The sequence below is a fragment of the Bactrocera tryoni genome, chromosome 3 (assembly GCF_016617805.1).
Source record: "Bactrocera tryoni isolate S06 chromosome 3, CSIRO_BtryS06_freeze2, whole genome shotgun sequence".
Classification (NCBI taxonomy): Eukaryota; Metazoa; Arthropoda; class Insecta; order Diptera; family Tephritidae; genus Bactrocera; species Bactrocera tryoni.
Window position 1 is genome coordinate 22,085,153 of NC_052501.1, and position 24,327 is coordinate 22,109,479.

A 24,327-nucleotide genomic window follows, 5' to 3' on the forward strand; every position below is an offset into this window, starting at 1 on the left:
CGGCGCGGTCCAAGTCGTCGACGACAGCATTCCGTGCATTTTCTTTCAACCTTTTTCCTTTGAATTTTATTAGATTTTTTGTGTTTTTTGCTTCAACTATTATTGTATTAGCACTAATGCGCCTGTTTTTTCTGCTTGCTCGCTTGCGTCTCTTCCCTTTACCGCTCGCTCTCGTCTACGTTTGCAGTATTCCGGCACAAATGCTGAATTTACCAAGGCTGATTCGGTTATATTCCGTTCGGATTTGTATAATTTCACATCCGGTCGGAAGGAGCACAATTTCAAACGCACCGTGAAATATGATTCCAAATGGCTTGATAGTGAGTATAAATATAATTTTGTATATACATACATATGTATATTGGAAAAGTATATTTATTCGTTCTTTTTAGCGTTTATTTTTTTATTTTCTAGCTTCTTAGTTTAGTGTTTAATGGGTTAGAAGTTATAGTTGAATAGATGGCATTAGGTGTTGCCGTAATTTACTACACCATTATCATTGGCAGTAAGTCTATGTGGCAAGGTGTGAAAGTTTAAGGAAATAGTAAAGATTTAAAGAAGAAGAAGAAATGGTTAAGAATTGAAAAAGATATTAGTACAGATTTAAAGAAGCTTTAAGGTATGGTTAAGGTTGGAAGAATGTATGTTTTGCTTTGTTTTATATAAAAATATTGACACAGACAAAGTAGGTCATTCGTAAAGACTACATGTCAGGTTTACTTCATAGAAAAATTGTCCGACTTTTCATACAATCGAACGTGGTATAGAAAGTTAAGTAGCTCTAGTAAAAACTTATGTTTCAAGGCCTTCGCCACATAAGTAAATAATACAGAATATTAAAAGGAACTATTTCTCCGAACTTATACAGCATTAGCGGTTAAGCTCACACCTATAAAAAAATAACTATTTTATAGAATTTCATCTAAAATCTGCGCTACATACTGTTACTACATACTTTTAGGCGAAAATTGCTTTGAACTTAAAATTTCAGTCCCAAAACCTCGTACTTCTCAAACGGTTAATACTATTATTTTTATATATTGCAAAGACTTTAGCGTCAACTTCTGTACTGTAGAACGTTTTTAAATAAATTTTTGTTCTTAAAAGAATATTATTAAGGTGTAAATGTATTTTGTGGAACAATTTTGCTTAACTCTATTGGACTCCTAAAATTTCCTTCGATGTATAGCAGATCTTCGATATTTTCTGGTGCTTGATACATATCACGTTACGATAAAGAAAAGAGATCACGAAACAGTTAGGTATAAAAGGGCTTGCAACAAGAATATATTTATAGTATATTTGAAGGGAAACTGGTTATCCTGAACTGGCTACAATATATTTCCGATAGTAATAGTAAATATAATATAAATATCTTAGGATCGTACTTAATCAGGGCAGAGATTATTCCGTCGTATCTTTTTTTATTATAAGAATAGGTACAGGCGACTTCTTTTGCATATATTTGAGAGCGATAAAGCGACTTTGGCATAGTTTGTATATTTTTCTCGCTATAATGAATTCCGTTATATAAAATGGGAGAAAACTACGAAATTTATCAAACAAACTGGGATCGTTTGAGTAAAAAATGGTTGGAAAATTTACTTTTTATGCAGAAATTTAACAGGAATGACCTTAAAATGGGATAAGGCTTGACATATGGAACTGAATCATTCCAAATGATTAAAGAAAAAAATATATTATTAATTTTATTAGCCTTATATGAAAGAAAAATCAAAGAAAAAAGAAAATTATAAGACCTTCTTTCACTTATTACAACTTTTTCACATAATACTCCTTACTCCGCTCTCTCATCTAGAACCAAATTTCGTTGGATCCTTCGATGTGGGCGAATATGTGTACTTCTTTTTCCGCGAACACGCTGTCGAGTACATCAATTGCGGCAAGGCGATTTACTCACGCATCGCACGTGTCTGCAAGAACGATCGAGGCGGCAAATATATGATCAGCCAAAATTGGGCGACCTACCTGAAGGCGCGCATCAATTGCAGCATCTCCAGCGAATTTCCATTTTACTTCAATGAAATACAATCGGTTTATAAAATGCCAAACGATGACACCAAATTCTATGCCACCTTCACGACGAACACACACGGCATTGTCGGCTCGGCCGTGTGCAGTTACGACATACGCGACATCAATGCGGCCTTCGAAGGTGAGTAGCGTTATAGTTAAGGGGAGTGGGGGTTGCAAAAAAAACAGCCTAGACGCGAATGTGTGGTGGGAGTGGCGCAAATGCGGTGTCTGTTGCCGGCAGCAATCTTTCGTTTTTCACATGCTCGTTTCCGTGAAGTTTTTTATTTGCAATTTCGTTGCTTTTTTTAAATATTTTTTCTGTGTACGCTTAGATTTATTACACCGGCAATTATTCTTGCCTTTCCAGTGCGCTTGTATTGATAGCGCCGGCGAGCTGTGCGCTAAAGCTTATGCTTGTGTATGTGTGTGTACAAATGTATATGTGCTTGCTGGATTTGAAGGTAAGAAAGCATATATGTGTATATTCAGCGCTCTGACTGCCAATATTACGACATTCATATATGTACATATGCACATATGTATATACACACTCAAAGGAATTTCGAATCATATATACTTACGTATATATCTTGCTGAAATTGCATTAGGAGAATTGATAGGATTCCTAAGCGAATTAAAAAGGTATTGGAGATAAATTTAAAACGTGTGTGGAGATATTTTTTTATTGAAATTAAAAATGCTCCGTCACGTTAGAGAAGTTTAGCTGGAGATTTTCAGATGCGAAATGTCGGAAAAGCAAATTGAAAATTTAAGTGATAGATGGTGATATATTGTATTTTCTTAAGGCTAAATTAAAATTATACTAAATTATATTAATTTATTAGGTTAAAACGGGTTTTATGAATTAGGCATGGTCATTTAATAAAAAATCAAGCTCAATGTGTAATAGTAGACCAGACCTCGTTCTTGAATTTCGTCAAATTTTATTAATATTTTGTTTTAGAGTGATAATCAAGTTCAGAATGGTTCAAGATTTTTTCGGAAAGTATGTGTAGTGTGTGGTATAATATTATACGCTAAAACCCAATGTGCTGCACTAACAGTAATTCGAGTTGGAACTAATGAAACTTCAAATTCACATAAATACATATTTTCGATACGGGTTATATTCACTTGCAAATCAGAAAATACGTGTTTCGGATTCCATGCAGATGCAGATCTTTTTATTTAATATTATCTCAAGTCTAAAAACAAAAAGTACTAATCATTACTTTTATTTTTGACAAATTGGCGACTTCCAAAAAAATGCTTTTATTCTTAAAGACAATTCATCCTGTGAAAATTTCGAGTTAATCGGTTTAAGAGAAATTAAACAACTAAAAACAGCGTTTCGGGAAAAACGCGTTCAAAATTTTGGAAGCCTATTCGACTGCTCGGAAATCTCCTAATGAATACGCTCATAACACAGATCTATATGGCGGATAAACTTCAAATTTTAAGAAAATAATCTCAAATATATGCAGATTCCATACACTTAACAAAAAATGGATCGTTTGAAATTCATAAGTGGATATAACGCTTTAATACAAATTTTTGAATTTGTATGCAAGTCACTGAAAAGCATATATAAAATATTGCTCTATCTTCAAACTTTGAAATTGATACGATCACAACTTAAAAAAAAAATAAGTGAAATTATCACTGAAATTTTAATTTTTTTGAAAAAAATGTCTGCCAAAAATCCAATTTTCAGTTTTTTTCCTCCGTCCAAGTTCTAATTTAAAGTTTTAAATAAAACACGTTTTTTTCACCTTCGATGATTCTGTAAGTAGTTATCCTGCCAACGCGGGCGCATTTTTGCCGAGGGGTCACCGGAATAACGTCACAATGGCAGAGTTTAAAATATGTTTTTTCAAAAACTTCAGAATTTCTTTGCTAATAGTTTATGTTTCTAATAATAAAAAATTCTAATAAAATATCTCATTTTATATACATGTATGAGAAACAATTTTTTTGAAAAAAGCTATTTTTTACACGAGGTAACCTCTTAAGAAAGGACAAATGGACATACAAGTTAATTTCAAAAATTTGAAATTCATAACTTAACAAATCCTCACTCCTGAGAGTTGAAACCCCCAACTTGTGACTAATACTAAAACAGTTTTATATATTTTGTATATATGTATATCGAAAAAACACGAGAATCCGCTTTAGAAACAAGTAGTTATTTTAAATTAGTGCCAAGTAATCACAAATATCATAATTTGCCTAATATATTATTGATTTCTTGAATTTCTTTATTTCAATTTATTTGTGTTATTTTTATTTATAAATTAAAACTAATTTAATTTAATAAAATAAAATTCGTATAATAAGCTATTTTTCAACTATTTCATCAATAATTCATTCATTACTTTATATAAATATATTCAATATATATTTTTACTATTAATATTAACTATTTTATCACCCTTTAATGCTAACAATTTTAATCAAAAATTCAAATCATCTGACTCACCCATTTCTTTGCTCACTTCCATATGCACATGCACGCGAGAGTAAAACAACTCTGCTGCTCGCTCTCTGCGTCGCTAATTTGCGAATTGGCTTGGCGCAGGGCAGCGCAGCTTTGCTGCTGGCTGCTCATCTTTTCACTTCACTAACACTACACACTGTTCTGACATTTTTCACAACACTTTATAGAAAACTGCACACAAAAGCACTTATTTACTGAGGAGAACACAACTTTACACATTTCTACACTAATTTGCACTTTTTTTAAAACACAAATCATGAATTAACTTATAATAAGACAATCTGCACAGGATAAACGTTAGAGATAAACCGTACGCGACGTTCGCTTGAAAGCAACTGAAATAGCGGAACCTCCAATGAGGTGAATGGTAGGAAGAATTGGAAATGGGTTGTGGATTAACTAGAATATGGAAGGAGGATGATGAAAGTTTAAAATTATTTTTGTTTTCGTTCATTTTTGCAACTAAAAGTATGCAGTAAAGGGTGACAGGGATAATTATAAGATTTAGATAAGTTCTAATTAGAAAAAAAAGTATTCTTGAATATCAGAGAACGCTTTTATAAAGAACGTAAATCTGATGAGAGAAAGTAATTAGGACAATACATGAGGCAGAGAACGTATATTTCTCCGCATGAGGAATGAGGATTGGAGTAAAATAACACAAAAGTGATGGGTTTTGGCATTTGATTTCAACATACTAAATAAAAAATATGTAAAAAGGAGACATGAAATGAAATAATCTAATTATTTTTAATGCTGTTTAATCCAATTCTATAACATAATATAATTTTGAGTTATCTTGTTAGAGAATTTTTTTATTTTTATTTTTTGTTATAGAATATGTTTAGTAAAATCATACCTAGAACCTCGTTAGCAATTAATACTAAGTAGTATCATATATAAATAATTAGTTTGTTATCTTTTTGAAATTCAATGAATGTTATCAACACAAAATCTTGCTGAAACTTTGTTAAAATAATTTTTAAATTGTAAATATGTCCGAAATTATAGATAAATATTTATACCAAATTACATGTTATATTGTTGGCAGGGGTAGACTCTTAAACTATGAAATCAAACACTAACCTTAAGCACATTTTATTCAGTTCGGATCGATTGAGAAGATAGGATATTATAAATTACTTGTCTATGCGGCAAATTTAATTTAGAATAAAATTTAATTTTATTATTTTGATTCTCTTTAGCGATCCCGAAGGGCTCCGAGCAGGTGCTCGAAGTGTGACCGAGCCTCGGAACGACTGTTCCCGAGCTCTCCCTTCCCTCATTTATCAATCTCAAAAGATAATGGATATGCTAACGAATTAAATAAGCAATATCGTCGATGACGATTGAATCTCTAAAACACCCCATTTGCGTACGCTCCTGTCAGAAGCTAACGAGTTAGTATACATATAAATAATATTTCTATCAAAAACCGAGTTAGGTGAGAGAAGAGAAAAAAATTAGAAAATGTATAGGAAACGATGGCGGCACCATTTTAACACAAAAAGGAACCACAATTCCAAAACAAGAGTTGTGTATCCGGAATCGATTCTAGATAATTGTGTTAACTTTCATCGACTTGACAATTAACTCTCTGACAACAATTGTATAGAGAGCTGAAAGTTCCGTATTCGAATTAGTGATGATTACTTAGTTGCGATGTGTTTTACTCATCTAGGTACGTAGAAGTGCAGCCCTTCCGGCTCAATTAGTGCTAGAGCGCAATTTTGATACACTATTCATATAACCTGTAAATTTTGCTTGCTTTCTCGTTTCATAGTTGGGTTCACACCATTTTTTGCCCTCAATAAATCTATTATACTTATCTTCATTATGGTTTTTTTAAACACCTTAATTGTTTTGTCATGTTTGGGATATATCTGCCTTACTATATTGCATTTGGTTATGGTTTTCCATCCAAATATCTCAAAACTATTTGTTTAAATTGCGTTAGATTGGTCGTTCCTACCGGGCACGGTAATATCTCCGCCTGGCATTCGCCTAGAGAGGTTCCTGCATTGGCCAACTCGTCTACTTTTTCGTTGCTGAAAGTCCATGCCCGGAAACCCAAAAAATGAACAAGTGAAGTTGACCAGTCAATGACCTTAAAGCCTTCACCGTAGTTATACAGTAGAACTCCAAAAAACTTCCGCTTGGAAGAGCCTACATAACTGAGTTTGGTAGACGGATAGAGAAAGATATATCAAGAAGATCCGAAGTCCCCATTGCACCCACTGTTATTGATTGAGAAAGTATACTCCTGCCTTGCTAAACCTTTAGTCTTGATGATATTGTCTCATGGAAGTAACTGTCGAAATCCATCTTTGGAAGGTTATGGGTTGATCTATTCATATTTATTTTTAGCTACATCAGAATATTGCTATGTCCACAAAATTTTGTGTTCAAACCATCAACCTTCTTTATGCTGGATCACCCGCCATTTCTAAGTTCCCTATTTAAAAAAAAAAGGAAAAACACAGAAACTTCAATTTTAATGGGAAATGTTTGTTTATTATCATTCGAAAGAACATTCATTGGAATTTATTTTTTGAAGATTATCTCTTTCAAATGTTGGTCGCTGCTACATCTCAGATGGTCCATCCATTGAGTCCAATTTTCGATGACTCGTTCAGTATTTCAACTGGTGACTGGCGAATGTCACGCATGATGTTTTGCTCCAAGGCCTGAATCGAGGCGGGATTGTCCGCATAAACTTTGGACTTTGCATATACCCACAGTAAAAAGTGTAACGGTGTGATATCACATGATCTTAGTGACCAATCACAAAAAGTGAAATTATCTGCTCAACGAAGTCTTCTCTCAATAAATCCATTGATTGTTGCGATGTGTGAGAAGAAACGCCGTGTTGTTGAATGCAAATGTCACCGAGATCACGAGCATCAATTTCATTTATCCAATAATCAGTCAACTAGGCTACGTTCTCACCGGCATCGTTTCTTAAGAAATATGGACAACGACCCATTTTTTTCTGGAAAAAGTGGTAGTTCTGGATTCTCTTCAGATCGCTCCAATTTTGCTTACTTACATACATACCCATTAAGCCAGAAATGGGCCTTTTCAGTGAACAAAAATTGGCACGGAAACGTCAGCTTGATACGACTCACGCATTATCTGTTAAAAAAAGCTATTGAAAAGAGTACCTCTACTTGGATCACCCGGTAGTTGGTATTTATTAAAAATATTTGCTGAAGACTTTTCATTAAAAATAATGCCATTATCCTCAGATGTGTTTATTAATTAATCATTTAACTTCCTAAATGTATTTCAACAAAAATCCAATCAAAAAATTACTCGATTGGCTGTAAAATATTTCAGATTGGTAGTGAACAGTCCCAAAATGTGCAACTTTTTTGTATTTTTAATTAACTAAAACTATTTTTCATGAAAAATATTTCCGTTATTGGAATTTACAGGTAAATAGCTCTACGAATACATTCTCATATACTCGTGTATATGTGTATATATGTAAATATGTGTGTATAAATATGAATTTATCGCTCGCTCATTTGGTAAGCAAATCTGTGTGCTGCTGCGACAAAATCGCTCTTATTTGCAATCGAAATGCAAATAGCTGCGAAGAAACATTCCAGCAAATAGCCAATTTCTCGCGTTCTAGAGAGTCGATGCAAAATGCATATTTCCATTTTGCATATTTGCCATGGAGCAGCAAAATGTGCACGGAAAAATGCACACACGAAAATTATTATCTCATAACTGCAACATAACGGTAAAGTAGGGCAGTTGCAGGCACTTTTTATACATGCCACATTCAAACACATGCAAACACACGCATACATGCATACATATGTGTACGTGAGTATATGAATAGTTAGCACCGAATAAGCAACAACACTGCGCAGCGGCCATTCACACCCGAAACAGTAGCGAAGGTGGCCGGAAAAAGTGCTGCATTGCGGTTTGTGGCTTGTTTTACTGCCAATTTAAATATTTTAAATGCAAAACGAGATTTTCCAAATGCTTTACTTGGCAAAAGCGTTGCACTTTTTCTTATTTACAATTTGTTTTGTTGTTGTTTGCAACGAATTTATATGCTGTGAAAAGGTTTATTTGAACGTATCTATTATTTGCGCACACATACCAGCGCAATACACCGATACAAGTCTATATGTGTATGTGTGTTATTTATATGAACACCTTGTTTGCATATTTTTGATGTTCACTATCTGTCGGCTTTTCTGGTGTGTAGTATGTGGTATCTTTTTATGACGTGTGCCAAATATTTTGTTGCTTGCAATCGCTAACGGTAAACAGCGTGCAAAAAGCGCTGACATTGTCACCGTTGAAGCGCATAGCGTAAAACTCGTTACGCGCCGGGCATTGTTGTTGTTATTATTATTGCTAGTGGTTTTATTACTGTTATTTTCTAGCGCATATTGTTGCTTTTGTTGTTATTTTATTGTTGTCATTTTGTTGCGCATATTATTGTTTTTGTTTTTATTTTATTGAACACATTTTTATTGTTGTTGTGCAAATTTTTGTTGTTGTTCATTTTTTGTATACGATGATGTTATTGTTATTTTAGTGAGCACGTTTTTATTTTTTTTGTTGATTTTTTGCATTCGTTAATGTTGTTGTTGTTTTGTTGAGCACGTTGTTGTTGTTGCTATTTTGTTGCGCACTTTGTTGTTGTTGTTATTTTATTACAAAAATGTGCCTTGTTGTTTTTGTGGCACAAATTTTTGTTTTCTTGTATTTTATTTTTGCGTATTTTTCTGTTCTTGTTTTAATTTTTTATGCATACATACATATGTGTTTGTTGTTGTTGTAATTTTTTTTATGCATACGGTTTTGTTGTTACAATTTTGTTGCATATATTTGTGTTGTTGCTACAATTTTGTTGCATATATTTTTGTTGTTTTTACTTTTTGTTGCACACATTTAGTAGTAGCTGTGTTTGTTGTTTTTGTTTTCCTGCACACGTTGCATACCGTCATTTTTCGTATTCACTGAGCATTGCCATTCACGTGACTTAATGTGCGTGACAGAAACGCCAAACCGAAAGCCATTTCCTGCGCTGAGGCACTTGTGGTGGCAAGGGGGTCCCAGCACGCGGCGGCAGGTTAGCATACGTGCTCCAAACTGCATTTTTCCAAGTGTTTTGATGGGTGAAAAAGAAAAAAAAATCACTAAACAACAACAAAATATATACAGTAACAACAAAGGCAAAGTTAGAACAACACATCTGAGGCAATAACAACAACATATACGTTAGCTGCCAATGCGCATTTTTCTGTGCGTATTTCTTTCCGCTTTCCTTTGCACTCATTCGTCGCAAGGCAAAGCGCGAAATCAAGACACCTTTGCATACAGTATTTTCGCTTCATAGGAATACCTAGAAAAATGCAGGTACCGCTATTGCGCTACCTGTGTGCTGCTCCCCGGTGTAAATGGCTGGCTGCTGATTTTTCAAATCTTACAACTTCCGCTATATTTCCATGCGTATTTCTCATTTCTTGTTGTCGGTGTCAACACTTTTGTGTTATAGCATTTTGTAATGGCGGCAAGACCACGTACCACTTGCCACATTTGCGTGGCTTCGCGCCACTGCATGCTTCAATGCATAACACATTAATTTTTTGCACACACTTTGCGGGAATCATTTCCGTTTCCGTTACTTTTAGTTACATGCATGCAATTTGCTGGCGTTGTTTTGTTTTCTAATTCTTAACGACATTGCAATTTCAAAATGGTGTTCGCGTTGCAGTCAGAGGACTTCAGAGCATTTATATGGGTACTGTTTTGATTTACTCCATTGTGGGAGAAAAATAGTTTTCTTTTAATTTTCTGGCTCATACATATTTATATTTTTTTAAGTTCAAAAATTGTTATTTATTCTAATAAGAGCATCTGGTAATCGTATTAGAATAAAAAGTGACAATATTTTAGATGTCATATATTACTTGATTGATATTTGTCTAAAAATCTTCAAATGAAAAGTTGTCTTCAGACCTTTAACAGTACTCACTAGCTTTTAGAATTACTTTATTATTTTATGCTCATTATTAGCAACTAAAATAAACATTTAAATTGGACAAGCATGTAAAGCACCTCGGCTTTATAGTTATATTTACTGAACCCTGTAAGATCTTGGACCGGTCTTGGACCGAATTTTTCATTTTCGTTCACAAAAAAAAAGTTCCACTCGTTCGAATTACAGAAAGTAAAAGTAAACTTTGAATTTACCAAGAGCTAACTAGGGAGCTGAATAATGCTTTTCTAGTGCTGGAGTCTCTGCAAAATTCATCGTGTATAACTAACCGCTTCGACGAATTTTGGAAATAAATAAAAAGCATAGTAGGATGAAACCCATTGTGAACGAACAAGATAATTTAAAAAATAAAAGAAAAATAAATTAATGGCGATATGAGTTAGAGATGCAAAAACATCATCGCTGCATTGGAAACATCCATATTTGCTATCCGATGCATCGCAGAAAACCAATGTTTGGACTTTCGGATATGCATCACCCATTGATATAGGGTTTTTTTTTCGATGCATCGACCTATGATTATGGTTATAATGTAATTGCATTATATATTATGATTTCTAAAGAATATTTGAATGCATCGGCTTATGTTAGAAAGACAATTTATAAAGTTTTTTAAAAAATATTTGGAGCAGCATACACTAGAAATTAATACTTCAATAAATTAGTAAGAAGGTAGCAACGTTTACAGCATTATATCACATCCATAACTGTTTGCACTTTATTACTAGGCCCATCAGACAACAGCTTATAGCCCAGCAAGAGTCACTTAATATATAAATATCTAGGACCGTGCTAGGTTTGGAAGACCATTTCGATTTAAAGAAAAATAAGTTGAAGAATTTTTACCGCGACACAAATTTGATAGTGTCTATACAGCAGGACAACATTCCATTGGAATGTTATAAGAAGTTAGTACTTATATAAAAGAGTAAGAGAATAGCAACGGAATCAGCTTTAGTATACCATCCAACGTTTTCAGAATTAAAGTGGGTATGATTGGATTCATGTGAGATCTGCTTTTCTTCTGATTTGCTTTAAATAAGCATTTAATTTTTTGCACAGTTCTCAAAAGACTTCCATTTTTACAATATTAAGTGTTGCCATATATACATATTTTGAAAAAGAATCCAAACGAATAAATGTACCTTATGTACTTCCGAAACACAAGCGTATACTAAACACTAATGATTATTTTGATGTGACGTTTGGCACAGATGTCACTGAGAGTCACACCAACCTAAAAAAAAGTATTTAAACGGAGTTTCACGGGAAATTTAAACTAGAAAGTCCTACTAACTTTTGCCCACAATTGTATTAAAGTACATATATATATGATCAGGATGACGAGGCGAGTTGAAATCCTGATAAATGTCTGTCTGTCTGAGATGCTATGAGAAGCCTTTAATGGAGCCGAAGTCGAAATTGGACGATGGGGGTGAAATCACATATCCCGAGATACGTCCGACGATGTCCTCTGATATTATTATGTTACAATGTGAAAAAGTGAAAAGCGAAATCCCATATAAAACAATTTTAAATTGCATTTGAAAAGTTTACTTTCCAGCATACAAATATATAAAGATTTTCTAACTTGTGTCGGCCAGTATGTGAGTTATCTCAATAAAATTGAGAGATCGCATATTTCATGTAACGGTAAATGATTGTGCTCAGAATGAATAAAATCGGCTGAAAACACGCCTCGACCCCATATAACTAATAAGCTTTATGCATGTCTTTAATCCTTTTGGACGCATGCTCCCCAAAGGGCCCTGTTGTGGTAGCTGTTATTCTGTAAATACTTTTTCTTGACCTATTTTATACGTCATTGGTTCTTTTCCTGTCATATGTTGGCCATAATTGTTTAGTTATGACGCATTTTGTAATGTTTTTCCACCTGTTGTTTGCAATTTGTTGAAATTGTCTATTGATCTCTCCTTTTATCGATCCTAGCGGGCTTGGTATTAGCTCCGCCTCGGATTCATTGAGGAAAGCTCTTGCCTTTGCCAACTCGTCTGCTTTTTCGTTACCGAAAATGTTCCTGTGGCCGGGAACCCAGATCAATTTAGTTGGAGCTTAGTGCTCTCTTGCAGTTGTGAACTATACTGGAATTTGTCATGGGTGTAGACAATGCCAGGAGGGCCGCCTGGCTATCCGTAAATATATTTGCTTTATGTATATTCCCGTGGTTTTCTAATAGAACTTCGCAGGCTTTTTCTATGCCTACTTTTTTGACATAATCGTCAAAGCATTTTTTTATCCGAAATTTGTTTTCTTCCTACTTTACCTTTGGAAGTTTTCCCATAAAACAGGCTGGTTTCAGTTTTGTTTTTCAAAAATATGTGAAACATCGAAAAGGAAATACTTAAAGTCAAAATTAAAAGATAAAATTTTTAGCGATTTTTTTTGGGAGATAAAAATAAAATTTTCATGTGTCCGTGAAGAAAAAAAGTATTTATATGAAACACTCTCACCTAAAATGCAAATTTACATGTCGAAATTGAGTTTTCTATTTATTAAGATCCACCAAAATATATTACATTACATCTACAAAATTTATATTATATACTATAAAATAACCAAATTATAACCGAATTTAAATTCTTCTTTTTCAATATGAACACTCAATTTATAAAGTAGTATCATTCTTCTCGTGAAAACTGAAAGTGATGCTACGCTATTTTACATTTTAGGTGACTATATACTCTATACAATCCCACTTATAATTCGATTATTAATTGTTGGATTCTCCTCCAAACAAATCTCTAATCATTTGCCCTCCAAAAAGGGGCTTTTTTTTAACATCTTCGTCAAAATTTAACAGTTTTCAGTTGCATAATTTTATTTTATGTAGATATAGTCATGAAAGATACATATTGGCGATTTTTTTTGCCTTGTGTTTAGTGCTGGATACCCTTAACATTCAACATTTATGACATACTAAACAAATATCTTGGTAAATAAGACGAAAAGCTTTCGCTTTAAAGACTACTGTGAAGAAATTTGTTGAAATTATTATGGTTCTCTAAGCGTATTAACCCTAAGTTCAACAAAATTATGTCTTTATTATTTACAACACAGAAGCAATAAAAACTGAGCCTACAAAATTAACAAAAAAAAAAAAACAGAAAAAAGCGCTGATTGCTCCGGCTTGCTGTTATTTTTATTTTTAGAGAATTTGCAACTTTGCCAGAAATTTTTTTTGGTTTGTAAGCAGAACGCTGAAAAAAAGGTTTTACATAACCAAAGTAATCAATGGGAAACTCATTATCTCTGTGAGCGAACAACTGAAAACTGAGTAATGAATAGGACACTTAAACAAAAAATCAAAACCAAAATGAAAAAAAATCATATATTTTCTCTCGACTTGAGTATTAATATTAAATCGTTGTAATTTATATACTATAGCATTAAATTACAGATTAATTTTTTAATTTGGTTTATTTCAAAATTGGAATAATGCACTTAAATGCGCTGTTTCACTCTCACAACTATATATGCATTAAAAAAAATATGATAATAAACATCGACATTCCGCAAACAAACAACTTTTAATCAATTTAAATTTTTCGCTCATTTCTTTACAGGCAAATTCAAGGAGCAAGCGACCTCTAACTCTGCCTGGCTGCCAGTGCTGAACTCCAAAGTGCCGGAACCACGACCGGGCACATGCATCAACGATACGGCAGCGCTGCCAGATTCGGTGTTGAATTTCATACGCAAACATCCGCTAATGGACAAGGCGGTCGATCATGAGTTCGGCAATCCGGTCTTTTACAAACGGGATATCATACTCACCAAACTGGTGGTGGATAAGTAAGTGCAAATATTTTGGAAAAACTCGAAATTTTAAACAAATAAAGCAAGCACATACACACAAGTAAATATATGCATACATGTATATATTGTGTATACATATATATAAATATATATATATATGTATAATTAATGAGTATATGCATGTACGTATTTGTGCGGCTTTGCTTGTGTGTTGTTAAGCGGAAGTGCGCAAAAAACTGCTTAAAGCAGCTTTGTAGTCGGCAAATGCAGGCGCATAATCTCACTGCAGTCTTTCGTACGCCGCACGCCATGGCGTATGAGCAAAGTAAAGGAGTTAGTACAGTGGCGCTAACGCTGCCAAAAATTGTTTAAAAAGCTGTTAATGTGCGCGCTAATGCTTGTAGTTGTTTTTTTACCGCCATTTTTATTCTCTTTGTGGCTTTATTTTACTTCTTATGCGCTGAATTCTGCCAGTATTAGTGCAGTCAACTTTTTCTGTGCGGTTCGCCGCTGTCTCGTAAGCTGGCAGTAATACTGGCTGTACATTAGAATTGTGTAGTAGTTGTTGTCAGTTTGGCAAAGGGTGGAGAATAAAATAAATTTCAGTAGTTATTTTAAAAGCCTTGGGTACATTAAGTAAACCTTCTCTTTTTTTCTATAATAAGTGTATGTTCTTCTGTGGTTCATTGGGTCGTCTTTCTGGATATTTGAGTTTGACGGAGAATGCAATGAACCTGAGGTTATGAGGAGTATTAGCGACTGGTTCTGGGTTAATTGAAGATTAATCTTTGAGGAATGAGAAATTGTTAGAGTGCTGATGGGATCTGTTTTGCTCAAAAGCAGCTCTTTGTTAGGCATCGCTTCCTACTTATGTTGAGTATATCGACAATGTATTTAAAAAAATATTCTAGCAGTAGACGACCATATTTAGGTTTCTACCCTTCCTTTCACTTAGTGCAACGGGTCGACGTGGATATCTCAGATGACAGCTTAAGATAACTTGAAGTAAATAAACGAAAATTGCCAAGCGATTCAGTCATCAGAATATAGATCCTATAGATCTTTATAGCCTTTTCTAAAGCAAGATAGCTACTTTCAGAGATATTATCTTTCTGTGGACTCTATAATAAAACTTTTTAAGGGCGAGTTATTTAAATCCAGAACAGTGTATATGAAGTTCGCCAAGAAATTTATAACACCCAGCAGGAAATGTCAGAGACCTGATAAAATATGTATATAAGTATCAGCCCCACAAGCTTAGTTGAATTAGTCATGTCAGTCCATCTATCTGTCTGCTTTTCGGTACCTACGTAAACTAGTCCCTAAATTTCGGAGATTTTGGTGTGAAATTTTGCGCGCGTTCTTTTCTTTTCAAGTAATCTTTGTATGGAAGACTTGTTTATTAGACGAGATATGTGCAATGAGTTTGGCAAAGATTGTTGCCTAAGGCATGGTGCGAACTCCGAAGAAATAGCTCAGATCGCATCACTAAAGCATACAGCTGTCATACACACTGAGCGCACAGAATCAAGTGCTTTTATGGAAAACTTTTTTATTTAAAAACTTTCTTCATCACTAAAGCTTTTTAATTGACAATATATCGTCTCAGCATGGATTATTAGTCAAAGCATTGCCAGGACCTCGTCTTAAATTTTTTTACATCGGACCACTATAGCACGTGGCTGTCATACAAACTTTTTCCTTAGTGAAGTGAAATACAGATAAAGTATTCCATGTCTCTAGGAATTTCCTAGAGGGATCAAACCAGGTTTCGTAGAAAACATATGCCTTTGACATTTATGCTCAGTTTATTTCAATAAAACTCCAACGAAGCAAGGTTTAAAAGTGCCAGAAACTGATTTTAAAAATTCACCCGACATTCTCAAGAATTCTACACATATCAGTGAGTAAGCAGATTTCATAGGTAATGAGTACGTAAAGAAAGAGTGATCCATTTCGAGGTTTCCGACTTTTTAAGGAAAAAACACACGAACTTCAATTTCAAAGTTGGCCCAGGAAATATCTCAGATGGTTCATCCCTTGAGTCCAATTTTCGATGACTCGTTCGAGCATTTCTACTGGTAACTGGCGAATGAAACATGATGGATGTTTTACTCTAAGGGCTGAATCGAAGCGCGATTGTCCGCAAAGACCTTAGACTTTACATATCCATCCTTGGAGGCCAGTCGACCGGCCTAAGCCATGAAATTATCTACTCACTGAAGTGATCTCTCAATAAATCCATTGATTGATGCGCTGTGTGGGAATTGGCACCGTCTTGTTGAATCTAAAAGTTGTCGAGATCACGAGCTTCAATTTCAGGCAGCAAATAGTTGGTTATCATGGCGCCAATAATTGTATACGTGGAATGATTTGTAAAAATTTCTTAGGAGTAAATCTTTCCATTACGAAATGCCAAACAATACTGAACAAAAATAGCATGACAGCTTGACTGGGTGAGTCGAGTCAAGCTGTCATGTTATTTGATTGTCAAAAACAGGCAATTGAAAAAAGTTCCTCTTCCATGGTCTGCCTTGCATTCAAAAAAGTATCTGTTTCTGTTTTAGTTTTAAAACATGACTGATCATAAAAATCGAATATCTAACTGATTCTAAATAGGTTTAGCAAGATAGTTTAACAAAGCTTTCTTATTCCACGAAATCATCACTTTTGGTTACCGAACAAAAACTAAACCATACTCCCGAAAATTTGTTAAAATATCAATTACCATAAAACCCAAATATAAGCCTTTTTATTAGTTTTCCTATATTTTCTCCGAGAAATATTTTTTTTTACCCAAAAAACCTCACCCTTTATTAGCCACATATTAAAATATAAGCGTCTTAATTAGTCTTACTCGTTAGTCCTTCCTAGCGAGCACTTCATGGTTTTCATCTAGTCATATAATGAAGTTAAAGTACTGCAGCAAAAATAATTTGGCTTGAACTTTTCCGTTGTAACTGGGTCAAAGCCAACAATTTATCGTCACTGCATAGGAACAATTTGCGTAAAATATTTTAATTATGCGCCAACATGCAGAGTGGTGCAAAAAACCAGCATCAAGAGCACCAAAATAACTCCAACAGCAGAAAACAACAACAGCAAAGCCAAACAACAGTAAAATGAGCAAAAAACCTGTGACACCGAAAATGTCATTACAACCTTCAATAGTTCATTTTATCTCCACAGCGTACACAGTTCAATAAATTTCTCACGTCTCTCTTATTTTTTTCTTCTTGCAACGCTCGCACACAGAATTCGCATCGATAAACTAAATCAAGAGTATCTCGTATACTTCGTCGGCACCAGCACCGGACTCATTTACAAAATCGTTCAATTCATACGCTACGGTCAGCGCTTCTCGAACCTGCTCGACGTGCTGCAGGTGGCCGACAATGAGCCGATACGCGAGATGGGTTTGAGTCAGAAGACGGGCTCGCTGTACTTGGCGCTGGAGCACAGTGTAAAGCAAATCGATTTGGCGATGTGCGCCCGCCGCTACGACTCGTGTTTCCGCTGTGTGGCCGATCCGTATTGCGGCTGGGACAAGGACGCCAGCACCTGCAAGCCATATCAGCTGGGATTGCTGCAGGTGAGTCAAATGAAGTGGAAGGCAAAAAACAAGCTAAATGAAAAAACAAGAAAACAAAATGAAAATCGCTTGAATGCGGCTGCTGCTGCTGTTGGTGTCAAGGCAAATATGCCATTCAATGCCTAAATCAACATTTCACTTGACACTTTCATTCAATCAACATTTCGGTTTTACATTTTCATTATCTGCCGGCGTATCTCCACTTTTTTTGGGCGGAAACACAATTTTTTCAGCATTTGCAATACAATAACATTAATTTTATCTTTCTGCTTCCTTTTTTTTCTTCTTTTTGCTTCTCTCGGGCGTGTTTGCGTTTGCCTGCCGCAGGATGTTGCCAATGAGACTTCCGGTATTTGTGACACGAGCGTTTTGAAAAAACGCATCACCGCATCCTACGGCCAGACGCTGCATCTGTCGTGTTTCGTCAAAATCCCCGAGGTGCTGAGGCAGAAGTCGGTGCGCTGGTATCACCACTCAACGGAGCGAGGACGGTAAGTACACGGCAATTTTTAGTATTTAAAGTGTGAAAAAGGCAGTATGTTGAGGGGAAAAAATATTTTAAGCTAAAACTTAAGCGAGATACTAAATTTCAAGAGTTAATGTATATAAAAAAATTAAAGAATGAACGAAATGAAAAATTCGCTAAAACACGTTTGCAGATTGATACGTTTGGATTTTTTTTCATAAAAAATTTGACGTAACTCAAACATAACTTCAAATTTGCAAAGGGTTATACGACATAATGATATGTCAACGAACTATCAGTTGAATTAGCCAGAAAAGACATCACCAAACAATTCGACTCCGGAAAAGAGGGAATTTTTATGCCTTTGACCACTTACTAATGTCTAATCGACAAATATGTCTTGGTGGATTCACTTCCTGACTTACTTAACAAGCAAGCAATTATGGCATGAATGCAACAGGGACCCCAAATACTGGCTATTAACATTTAAAAAGAATGACGTAAGAACGACTATTGTAGTAGCTGTAAGGCGATATAAGATAGGAGGAAATTATCAAAGATCTCACATGTGATTGCAAAGGAATAGAATTTCAATTATCTGTGGAGAGTTTCTTGACGGCGTCTTGGAGGTTGCATAGAATAAACTTTTTGATAAACTTCATCAGAAGCACGGTTTCAGAGAGGAGCCAATAGAGTGAGGGAATTTAAGTCTCGGTAGTATCACAAAGGGCCTTCTAAAAACCTACTTGCATCATGAGACAGCCACTATACATATCCGTCAAGACATAATCCCAACTTTTCAAAATATACATCAAAATACTATAACTTTTGAATATAAGTATTGGGATATACATCAAAAATAATCAATATTAATAAAAACTCGACATAACAATACATAGGTATACATACATAAGTTGAAGCGACTATCCCAGAACTTCACTAAAGTCTATTAAATGTACCTATCGTTTAAATATATTTTTATCTAGTTTGGATTCTAAATCAAATTGTTAAGAATATATTCTTTTTGTAATCCATGCTACACCATTCTTTTTCAGCAATCGATTGTCATAATTATGTCATGACTTTTTGATCATGCTCTCATCATCTACAGGTATTCGACCAGAAAGTCGAAGTTTTCCGTATGGTTTCGGATGACCCTCGTTAAATCAATATTGTTGTTTTTGGAGGAATATAAAAAATTTTGGCTGGTCTAAAATTTTTGTCCTTCTCGATTATGTTAGGTTAGGATAGGAGGTCGATTCGAGTAAAGATCTCACCTGACAGCATAGAATGTTGTGATACCTAAACCTCTTATATAATTAATAATGAGATCGACACAAATGGACCAAGCGTTTTGAGCTTTTCACAAGTTTGTTGAGACAGCTAATGTAAGTTTCGGTTATGTCTTCTGGTTCGACGAACGTAAGGCTGCCAAGATGTTTCAACGTCAATCTTACAAAGGCTGGACAATGAAGCAGAAAGTGCTTGGATGTGACCACCTTACACACGGCAATGCAAATTTGGAAACTTGGGTCCGGCCTTATAGGTTTAGCCTTTTTGATTATATAAACTCCAATTAAGTCTTGCAAAGGGTGAACGATTCGGCAGAAAGTAATTATATTACTTACTTACTTATTAATATTTTCACTTCACTCTCGTCTATACAGAACCTTTTACGAAGCACTTGAGAAAAGAATGGAAACCCTAGCCTTTTTCCCTGTAGTGAGTAAAGATGGATTTACTCATATTTTACAGCCAAATAAATTGTAAAATTGCACAGTAAAAAGAGAATTAGACTCGGAAGTAAATAATTTACAAAAGTTTGACCTGGATCGACAAAAAAAGTACTGAAATAAAAATGGAAAAAAGTATTTTTGTTTCAAAATTTTGTAAACTTAGTTGTACTTTATCAACATTTGAAAACCTGAAAACTTTCCTCTTTGTTATGCGCTCCAGTATTTTTCATACACAATCTTCCCCCAACGCTTAACGAAAACTCGCGCGGCAATGCCAAGCTGTTAAATAATAATAATTTTCAGCTCGAACAGCCGTTGACGCTATTAAAAATGCATAAAGGGCGTAGTTTGTAATTGACACCCGAGCTGCGCGTTCCCAGTGCTAGCAGCGGCAGCGATGTATGCGCCATAAAAGTGATACAAATTCTCACCCTAAAAGTATGCAATAAGAAAGCGCGCTTTCTCGAACATTTCTGCGCATTCATAACTTTTTAATAAACGCAGCAACTGTTAAGAAATTTTTTAATATGCTCATGATAAGCTGCAAAATTTCACACACACACACACTCACACAAGCAAATATACTTTGAAATGGTTACAGTTGCGCACGCACACCCCTTCAAGCGAGCGAACTAATACACTGTTGCAACCCTCGCACTTTTACCCGACAATTTTAAATTGAGTTTATCAATAAAAAAAAGTTGGCTGCTATTAAGGGTGCGATGTCGCTGGCGAGGGGGACACCTGTTTATTTGCCTGCACGCCATAAAGTATGCAACATGGATATACATTATAGAATTTATTTCTGAGTTAACCAAAAGAAACAAAAAAAATAAATTCTTCAAATGACTTTGGTGTTATGGGTCCTCTGAGACGACAGTTGTGCAACATAGACAAAGCGCTGTTTTATCTCTCAAAGTAGCAGAAGGCGTTAAGTATAAACACTGCAACGCAATTGTAATGCTGTAGCCGCGTTTTGGGCGCGCAGCGAACATTTGTTGCCATCAAAGAGAAAACTTCATTTCGTTCGGCGTGTCATCGGCCACCGCGGAAAGGTGCGATATTTTAGCTTCTTGATGATTGCTAGAGAAGTATAGATTTCAAATGCGAATCAAGAGCATAAACGGCAATAGAAGCGTTGTCAACGCACAAAGTGCCGAACGCCAAACGAAAGTCAGTTCAATCGCCTCTAAATGTTGGCACACAAATGGTGTGGGTAACCAATCGACGAACGTAGATATAAGTAGCAAAAAATTACCCGACAACTGCTGTCTACGCAGCGGTAAATTGACACTTCAAGTTGCTGAAGTCTGCTTTTTGGCGTATTTACTTATGTATATGCGAGCAAAAGTCGCTGGCTAGACGCATTTTCTGATTTCCGAAACGTCGCACAAAGCGAAAAAGCATTTTTATGCGGTTTACGCGCCGACCAGACCCGCACGCCACACTTCTCAATGATTGCTGCCGAATTTGTATTAGCTTCTTGCGCGTAGCGGGGGCATTTCAAAGACGTTCGTGGCCATATATTTTAAGGTTATGGTTTCGTTTGATGGAAAAACTTTTTATCTAAGTTGCCATCACATTGGCATTTGTAAAAGCATTGTCAGCCAGCGTGTGGGGTTTCATCGAAGCTGCGTAAAGTTTTCAATTTTTCCATTGACTTTTTCTCTTTTGCCATGGCGTGCTTACAACTTTTATTTCATTTGTGTTTTCGGTCTGTTCGACTGCGTAAATTTATTTTGTGTGTTGAGCGGAAGTAGAGTTGAACGCATTCCAATGCACAGAGTGCACGCTTGAGCAGACGCTTGAAGTTTGTTGACACAACTTAGCGAAAATTTGCAGACAAACTCAGATTTGATGCACAGCGTTTGACAAAAGTAAAAATTGATTTCAACGCCTGATATTAGAAAGCTTCTGCTGATGTATGTATGAGAATGTTGTCGACAGCGCCGAGTTAAGAGTGTCAGATTGTCGAAAAGCGCTTTCTTTCACCTACGTAGTGTATTATTTTTTCTGCGTCTTTCTTAAAAATTAATAAAGCTGCTGGGTTGAATTGATAAATTAAAAATAATATTTACGATTTCTTCTTTAAAGTGATTTTTCAAAAATACAGTGTTTTATTTAGGTTTTTTTTTTAACTCAAAATCACTCTATACATATACATATATGTATGTATATTAGGGTGGGTCAAAAAGAAAACTTTCGCTTGGTGTTCTAAAAAATTGCTTAATAGACACTTCCAAGATAGGCTCGTCACGTATGAGCTCATAATTGTAACGAGAAAGTTCTTCACCTAACGGTATTAAATTCTTTTCTTATTATTCGATAGAAGAATTTGTATCTCTCTTCCAACGACTAGAAATATTTCATAACTTTTGAAAAGGAAATTGAACGCCCTACAAAATGGTCTACGACGGCATTTTTGTCAAGTTAACCGTTTCGAAGACAGTCGGAGAGGTGTTTATCAAACAATTTTTCAATGTACAATACGAAAAAAAATTTCGTGGTTTTTGACTCACCCTAATATATTTATATATATGTATATATATATATATATTAAAATGTATACACTTTGTACAGCCAAAACAGAGAAAATTACCATATATATATTTCGGTGAAATAAGCGCAAAATGAAATGAAATTTTGACGGTTTCCAAACCGGAAAAATAATTTAGACAGCCTTCCAAAAAGCTTAGAAAAAATTTAAAATTTTCAAGAATAGTTTTTTTGATGAAATTTACCGAATTTCATATTTTTCCCACAAACAATTTACACTTTCTTCAATTCTTTTGAAAATCCAATGGTACAATATATGAAATTTAAGAGAAACAATTACAAAAGTACTCAAAAATAGTGTTCCATTACATATACTTCATAGGTCAAATGGTCACTTTTTCAGTTTGGCAACAATACTCCAACAATATTTGCAACGGATATATTTTGCTTGAATAAACATCTACACAACCTGCCTGCCGATGCAGTGTAGTATTTAGGGCTCGTCTTTTAGATGGCATTGATAGCTTTTAAACGGTTGCATATGAGCCATTGGCAAAAGGTGGAGCCTCTCGCCGGAAGTAGTCTTCAGGCTCAACCACACCATAGTTAAGCCCTCTTAATTGTGTGGTATTTATGGTGTCCTCCATCACATGATTATGCAAGGCAGCTCGGAGCGTTCAACGAATGGCGCTTAGTAGCATGTGGGTGCACTGTGGTCTACTCCAACCATAACACTTAATGTCATTTTGCATATAGTGCCCATAGATATCGCCAGAAGGTGTATGGCCACGAATGTTGCCAAAAGAATCAGGCTTCACTAAAATATCTGAATCTTCGTAAACCTTCACAAGCTTTAACTTTAAAAAGTATCGTTTGGAGCAACGGGGAAAGGTTGGTGAAGGAGTATATTGGAACTAATATCTCTCTACCAACTTAAATTTCAGACTTCGTGACTATTGTAATAAGTTAGCCTAAGCTGCTGTCGTTAGGGCAGCGGTAAATTTAATGCTCCGGAGTGCAGCCTCTTTTAGAAAAGTGCATATTCATTCTCATAGCAAGGCGGTCTAACCTCGCTAACTATGGCGTCGCTCCAACTAATCGGTACTCACCTCTTCTCGTGTAGTCTACCATTAGATAGCTGGGCTTCGCAAGAGCTTGGCAAGCGCTAGGCTATCGTCGGTTCAAGCGCCATCAAAACATTATTTTGGTCCAAGTTCGATCGTAAGAGATTCAGTGAGCTCTTTGACCTAAAAAAAGCTAGGCTGTCCCTGGTTGTGGGATTCTAATATGCCGTTGCCGCTATCGACATTTTCTTCTTGATTGTCCGGCATTTGCGAGATTAAGAATTAACAGCTTGGGAGCGAACTGGGTGGAGCAGAAAATTTCTGTTGGTATTGATGCTTTGCTGATCCAATAAAGGAGTTCTATTTATATGGCTTCCCAAATGACTGCATATAGCAGTCCAAGTACGATTTCGGAAGCAGCTATCAAACCGAACCTAACCTAAATCTCTACGATTTGGTACCTAGAAAGTAAGCATTCTTACAAGCTATAAAATATATCAAAATGAAGTCATAAAACAGTTGACAACTCAAAGAAAATTCATGTGCGAGTTTTCTTAAAAAATATCTGTACGTTAGCCACATTTTTTTCATTCTACCTTAAGAATATCAGACAAATAGCAACTTTAAT

At 35.2% G+C, this 24,327-nt stretch overlaps 1 protein-coding gene across 2 annotated transcripts in view; it reads left to right on the forward strand.

Moving 5' to 3' along the window:
- LOC120772083 (semaphorin-2A-like) overlaps positions 1-24,327 on the forward strand; it is a 258,240-nt gene that overhangs the window by 226,114 nt on the left and 7,799 nt on the right. For both annotated transcript variants that reach the window (XM_040100480.1, XM_040100482.1), the window contains exons 8-12: positions 188-320; positions 1,820-2,176; positions 14,153-14,381; positions 17,601-17,937; positions 18,265-18,428. In XM_040100480.1, coding sequence (XP_039956414.1) covers positions 188-320; positions 1,820-2,176; positions 14,153-14,381; positions 17,601-17,937; positions 18,265-18,428 — 1,220 coding nt within the window. The remainder of the gene's footprint in view (positions 1-187; positions 321-1,819; positions 2,177-14,152; positions 14,382-17,600; positions 17,938-18,264; positions 18,429-24,327) is intronic.